Source organism: Dendrobates tinctorius, unplaced genomic scaffold (genome assembly GCF_039654945.1).
Source record: "Dendrobates tinctorius isolate UK_male_01 unplaced genomic scaffold, ASM3965494v1 ptg000388l, whole genome shotgun sequence".
Taxonomy (NCBI): Eukaryota; Metazoa; Chordata; class Amphibia; order Anura; family Dendrobatidae; genus Dendrobates; species Dendrobates tinctorius.
Genome location: NW_027362054.1, coordinates 3,702,163 through 3,709,222, shown reverse-complemented (window position 1 = coordinate 3,709,222; position 7,060 = coordinate 3,702,163). Strand labels below are relative to the sequence as shown.

Below are 7,060 nucleotides of genomic sequence, written 5' to 3'. Positions count from 1 at the left end.
GTGCATGCCACTAGTGGGTCAGTGAAGAAAATCGCTCATCTGCACGCCCCATTCAGGAACATTGGCCGATTTTCCCATGGATAAAACTGGGACCTAAAATACCGATGTTTGAACGAGCCTGACATTTACGATTCTCACCCGTATAGGCGCTCATTCATCGTCGCCAGATGTAATCGCATCGTTCATCATGCAGCGGTTATCTCTGCTCGGTAAACGAACCCTGAGCCTCATAGGGACAAACAGGCTGACCTGATGACTAAACATAAATCCTTGTGCACTTTGTAGCCACACATCACCCATCACTGCACCACAGAGCAGCCTGAGGCAAACACATGGCTTTGTTGCCATCCTTCCCTCCAACAGCCCCGCCCATCCACAAACCTACAGCCAATCGGCAGCGTCGGTTTGTTTATTCTCACCACGACGCTAAATAATGAATAGAGTGGGCGTGACTTTTCACAAGGTCTACCTGCAGCGCTCCACCAATCACAGTGGGCCGCTACTTTTAGGTCACTCGTGATTGGACAGGTGCAGTAAAATGGGCGTTGTTATGAGATAAGACGCAACTATTTGACCCGAAGACCCGCGAGTCCAGCTCATAATTCTAGTGAGGGTCAACGGACAGCGCCGTCTATTACACGGGAGCAGCTACAGCGTGTCTACACTCCGGACTATGTCTCGCCCCGTGGTACCTATCGTGAAGCATCGCAGGGTCGTGATGCTCGGATACCCATCTGTCGGTGAGTAGTGTGCGCGCAGCGATGGCAGCCGATAGATCGCTGTGTCTGTGCGTGTCGCATCGGTGTGGTGGTGTCCTGCTATGCTGCGGCAGTGTTGCGGTTTTTGTCCTGGGCGTACAATGCATGCGGCACTTCTCTGGTGCTAGGGCTCCTGATTGCCCGACTTGTACGTGTGATCTCCGGCATCTTGTGTCCAGGACGCAGTGACGGGGGTCTTCCTGTGAGCTCCGCGCTCTCCTGGGGGGCTTCATGTGCGCTGGACAATGCTCTGGGGTGGAGGGCGACTGCTGCTCTGTGTAGAGGGGGAGGGGGCGTGCGTACTAGAAATAGACCGGCTATAGTGGTGCTGGGGGGTCTTCAGTCACCTGGCAAATGGAGGAACATCCGATTCCTATAGATCCCATCGGATCTAGTAAAGGGCTGTGTAGTGAGCGCTAATGGAGGGAGCCAGGCTTGGGTGGCATGGAGATGGGTAATGGCTAGAATCCCATGTGGGGAGTAAGGATCCCTGCGTCCTCACTACTCTGGATGTACATTCATAACTTTAGTTACATTAATCTGATTCATGGAGACTTGCACTGACTTTAGGCAGTGGTGCTACTGTTTTTTTATTTTCCGAAGTCTTTGTGTAATATTGTCTCTGCCCTCTTACAGCCTAAGCCCAGTGTTTTATGTAGACTGTGTGCCTAGTCCACAAAGGTTGGCTCCTCTATGTGAGGGTATGTGCCACGTTGCAGATTCGTGTGCGGAATCCGCAGGTCAAAATCCGCGTGGCTTTCGCCTGCATTATTACACCTGTGGATTCCTATAATGGAGTAAAACGCTGCGGAATCGGCACAAAGAATTGACATGCTGCGGAAAATAAACCGCTGCGCTTCCGCACAGATTTTTCCATTTTTTTTGGTTTGCATAGATAAACATTGTACTGCAAATCTGCACCGTGTGCACATACCCTAAGGCTGTGTGCACACGCTGCGGAAAAGGTGCGGATTCATCCGCGCGGATTTTGTACAATCCGCAGGTGAAACCGCAGGTCAAAAGACCTGCGGTTTTACCTGCGGATTGCTCTGCGGTTTTGCCCTGCGGTTTTTCATCTCCTCAATGGAGGAGATGGCAAACCGCAGGAGAATCCGCAGAAAGAATTGACATGTCAATTCTTTCTGCGGATTGAAAACCGCAGATAATCCGCGCGGAAAATTCCGCACCGTCTGCACTGCGGTTTTTGATTCCCATAGGGAATCATTGTACTGTACACCGCAGCAAAAACTGCTGCGGGTCCGCAGCGGCCAAAACCGCTGCGGAACCGCAGCAAAATCCGCAGCGTGTGCACACAGCCTGAAGGGCTGGTCTTCTAATAAGAACCAATTCCTGTATGCCCTGGTGGCTCCTACCAATTTAATAAACAAAAAACTTTTAAAAACTAATGTTGGCTTCTACGCATATGCCACTCCATCCACAACCTTGGCTGCGATTCACATCTACTGCTTCGTTGAGTGCTGGACTTTTTTTCTTGTCTCCCACCTAACGTTCATGTGCTGTAATCCACAGGTAAATCTTCACTGGCCCTGCAGTTTGTTAAGGGAGACTTCCCAAAAGACTATGAACCCACCATTGAAAACAGTAAGTGTCTTTAAAATACGCAGTCCAAGGCACAAATCCAAAACGTGCATTGTCTATATATTCAGTCACAGAAAAACTAAGTATTTTTTGCCAAGATTTGAAAATATAGAATAAAAATGTGTATTTATTCTATATTCTCAAATTTTGGCAAAAATACACTTGGTTTTTCCGTGACTTTGGGATCCCATAGCAGTAATTTTTAAACCCCCACCTTGGGCCTCATTAACGCATTAATTGGTATTTCTGTTCCAAAACAATTAGTGGCTGACACTAAACAGGTGTCAAACTTTCAATTATCTTTTTTTTTTTTTTTTTTTTTTTTTCTTCCTCCTCCCCCTGCAAGTTCCACTAGTAGTTTTTGGCATAAGAGCACTGATTCAGAATACTAATGTGTGAATGAGGCCTAACGGTGGATTCACCACATCTGGCCCAGGTAGTAATGGAAGCCAGGGACCTGTCAGTGAGGGGCATGGCTACAATGCTCGGTGTAGTTTGGCCTAGTATTTCCATCTTTAACGGTTGTGTATTTTCTCCACAGCTTGGAGTAAGAAATTCAGGCTGGGAAATGATGAGTTCGAACTGGATGTTGTGGACACTGCGGGACAAGTGAGTTGCTGCTTAACCATTTTTTTTTATTTCCTAAATCAATGGCGCACATGATATATTACAGAGTTACATCAATTTTGACAGAAAGAGGCAGATCTCTCTGATAAATGTATTAGTCATCATTAAAACTCTCAATTCTGAGGTAAAATCTGTAATCTGTGAAGACTCCATTTCTGAGGGGAGATGAGACTAATAATAAGATTCTATGTAGATAGAATGGGGAGGAGCTAAAGGCAGAGCTCCTTCTCACTTACATGCAGTAGCATAGCTACCAGGGTGGCAGAGGGTGCGGTTGCCCTGGGCCCATTGCTCTGAGGGGGCCCACCCAGAGCTACTGCCACTGGGTGTGCCACCTGAGTTTTATTTGGGGTTACCAGTTAGGGGCCTACTCAGATTTTTCACTATTAGAATGCATCCATCAATATGTCGGTAACTTGTGGCTACGTTATAATTGTTCAACAAGGTTTTCCTTACAATCTCTACTTCTCCTCCTTCTAGGATGAGTACTCTCTGATCCCTCACTCCTTTATTTTCGGCATACATGGATACATTGTAGTTTACTCTGTGGCTTGCCCAAGAAGGTGAGAGCACTTTTCCCTTGGGAAAACTTGACTGTACTGATGAGTCTAGTGATCTGTGGTGAACTAATGGTTGATATACAGTTAATTGTCCTGTTGTACAGTGAAAGTTTCCATAATTAAGTACACACATCCTGTGCTATATTGAAATTTAACTTCTATCTCTTTACAGCTTCCAAATTGCATCTGGATTGCACAGAACACTTGTGGACAAAAGGGGAAAATGCCTGTAGGTTTAACTTTCTTTCTGGTGGGGGGGAGGTGTGTGTGTATGTGTGTATGTGTATATATATATATATATATATATATATATTCCCTCTTCCCTACTGCACAACCCTCAGCTCAGGACCCCAATAAAAAAAAATAGTTTCCTCCTGAATTGACATTACTTCAGAAATATTGTCATGTTATCCTCTGGAAACAGCATTGCTGGAGCAGCGCCACTGCAGGAGGATGGATGATCAATATCTGACCAGTGTTGATGGCCAGAAGTTCTGATGCTGCTGGAGCCCAGCAGCTCCCTCAAAATTACAGTGGCTGGGTACTGCAGATGGACCCACCCCCCCCACCATTCAAACAGCTTCTGCAGTATTTGGCTACTGCCACTATATTGATGGCACAGTAGCTGTCATTTCTAAGTAGTGGACAGCCCCTTAAAGGGATTAGGGTGGAGTTATTAGAAATGCTCCTGATGCAGTTATTCACACTCGTGTTAATATTGCTAGTCATTCAAACTGCCTTTAGCCATCACTGTTTTGGCAAAGGTCTTTTAAGTGACGATTAAACATGGCCAATGTTCTCAGATGCTGCTTGGTCAGCTAATATATATCTGTGCTAGCTTCGCTTAACAAGCTTATATTGGAGAAAATGGACTCTTGTATGGCTCTCGGTAGATGATCTGGAGCAAAGTTGTAGAGACACCAGGGGCCTGTCATTCTACAACATGTAGTACATATGATTACTTGAGCCTAATTGGTCTTATTGTTCATCTTTCAGAATGCCAATTGTATTGGTGGGGAATAAGACTGACCTACCACCCCAGAGGTAAGCTGTTGTGTGTCATACCTGGTCTCGCTTCTTATTATGAAATTCTATTTTTACAATATCTCATTATTTTTATATTTTTTGTCATAGCCGTGTAGTGAGAACAGAAGAAGGGAAAAGGCTGGCTGATTCCTGGGGGGCTGCATTTATGGAAGTTTCTGCTAAAGACCCAGAGGTAAATTTCTCTCCATCTGCACATGTGATTATAAGGTGCTGTGGTGTCTGATCTACACTGACCTAAGCATGTAGTCCTGTGACTATAAATCTGGGAGGATGCTCTTCAATACTTTGTCTACAGTGGAGATGGAGGGTCCCATGCTCCTAATAACCCATAGGAGTCCATTCATGCCTGCCTTATGGGTGTCCTAATTACAGGATGGATACTAGTCATGGTGGACTATGTACCGTAATAGGATGGCTACATGGTCACTGTGGCAGTACTCAGCCACTTTTGTGGTCTAATCTTTTGGTGGACTTGTTCACTAACTTAATACACTGCATAAATATTTCATCTGCCACTCGAGCTTATTTTAACTTTTGTTTTTTTCTTTTTTTACAGAACAGTAAACAAATTTTTACAAAAATTATTGAGGAAATTGACCGGGTGGAAAGATCTTTTGAAGAGAAGAAATGCTTTCTGATGTGATCTGGCCGACTGTGCAGTCCTGTCAGCTGTCTGTTCACCACTTGATCACAAGCCATTTACTGACCGCCACAGTCCCCCTGGAGATTGGGTGGGGGGCTGTTCCAGAATATGGCTCACTCCAAACATCAAAAATCCTTTTTGACTGAAGCGGTTTCACATATCACATGCTGCTCCACAGGCCAATGACTCTACCCTACATCTGCACAAATGACAACTCTGGCTGTGTTGGGTTTTTGTTTTTTTTTACTTTGTCTATATAAGCTTGATTCAGTTTGCACAGAATTGCAGCTCTACTACTGCTGTCTATAAACTTTTTTTTTTTTGTTCTTGATAATCTGTTACAAAAAATGTATTTATGTTTTGTATAAGGGGACCTTTTGAATGTATGGGAGGGGGGTGGGGGGCAAAAAATAAACCAGACCGTTAATATACTCTTACAGTTCTGTTTTATGACCAGATGTATAGCATCGCTGCTACTTGTTGGAAGGAGGAACTAGTTTCCCTCTACTAATATTTGCATGCTATATGAACCCTGGAAGTGCTGCAGTTTCTCTAACCCCCTTCATGGCAAGGATGGGTGATATACATTGTTTACACTCTCAGCATTGGGAGATCTGTTAATTCGGGTCACTAAGGAATCAAATATATTCATTTATGTAAGGTATAAATGAAAAACCTTGGATAAAACTTGACTACTTTATAAATGTGCCTTTATGATTGTATGGTCTGAGACCAACCTGCTCAGGGTACCTGTATGTCTACAAATGATTCCGTGTTTCTTTCCTGTTTAGAAATGTAGACACAGCCATATAAAGATATTTCTTGTTTTTGTGTATTTTGAGTTGTCTTTGCAAAATAAACTTTGTTTCTATTACTGCATAGAAAGCATTTTCTTATTTCTCAAATGCATTATTACATACACCTGTCATAAGGAATTAAAATTGAACAGTGAATTCTGAAGGGGCTCAGAAGACCACTATAAGGCTATGTGCACAAGTAGTTTTAGGTCCTGCGGATATGGGGGGGAAAATCCACAGGTAAATTCTCAGGTCAAAAGACCTGCGGCTTCACACCTCTACAATGGAGAAGGTGTGAAACTGCAGCAGTCCCTTAACTGCAACCTACTAACACTGATTACACAAGAACCACAAGACTTATTTCTCCACCCCAGGCTTTTTGCTTGTTTTTGTTTTTTTTTTTTTGTTTTGTTCTTCCTAGCTCCAAATTTTACATTTTCAGAAGGGTAAAAGGAGAAATTGCGCCACTTTGTTGTGCAATTTCTCCTTAGTTTGGCATGTCACACTAGCAGATCCCCTGAGGTACCAGAAAAGCAGAACCCCCCCCCCCCCCCCGTAAGTGACCCCATTTTACAACTAATCCTATCAATTCAAAATACATGAGACAGATTCAGCACTGCTTCTCAACACCAAAGCAGTTCCATGACTGCATTCAAGTCAAAAATCACACCACTGGACCAACTGCCAAAGTACCATCAGAGCGGGTGCTCAATCCAGAAAAGCAAACCTGTAATCTGACTTTGTAGAAAAGGGAAAAAAAGTGGTGGCACTCACTGTTCTGTCATGAAAATTCTTTATTTTTGCCCCATTTTGGAAATTAAATTCCCAAAGGGGCATATCTACAGGTGTAGTGGTGATTTTGACTCCATGGGCGTTTTCTAGAAACAAGCACCTGTGGATGTTGCTGAGTGAAAATTGCAAACTGCCATTGTAGTGACCAGTACATTGCACCCAGCTCATGATTCTGGAGACACACCTGTAAATTAGGCAGGTTCTCGTCGCTACAGAAATGCCAAACATGTGGATGCC

The 7,060-nt window shown here is 44.1% G+C and overlaps 1 protein-coding gene across 1 annotated transcript; it reads left to right on the top strand.

Moving 5' to 3' along the window:
• Positions 1-584: 584 nt before the first annotated feature.
• Positions 585-6,108, top strand: RHEBL1 (RHEB like 1). Its single transcript, XM_073563471.1, has 8 exons — positions 585-740; positions 2,289-2,360; positions 2,899-2,966; positions 3,465-3,547; positions 3,717-3,773; positions 4,541-4,588; positions 4,679-4,763; positions 5,148-6,108. The coding sequence occupies exons 1-8, from the start codon at positions 674-676 to the stop codon at positions 5,232-5,234; spliced, it is 567 nt and encodes a 188-aa protein (XP_073419572.1). The 5' UTR covers positions 585-673; the 3' UTR covers positions 5,235-6,108.
• Positions 6,109-7,060: the final 952 nt, after the last annotated feature.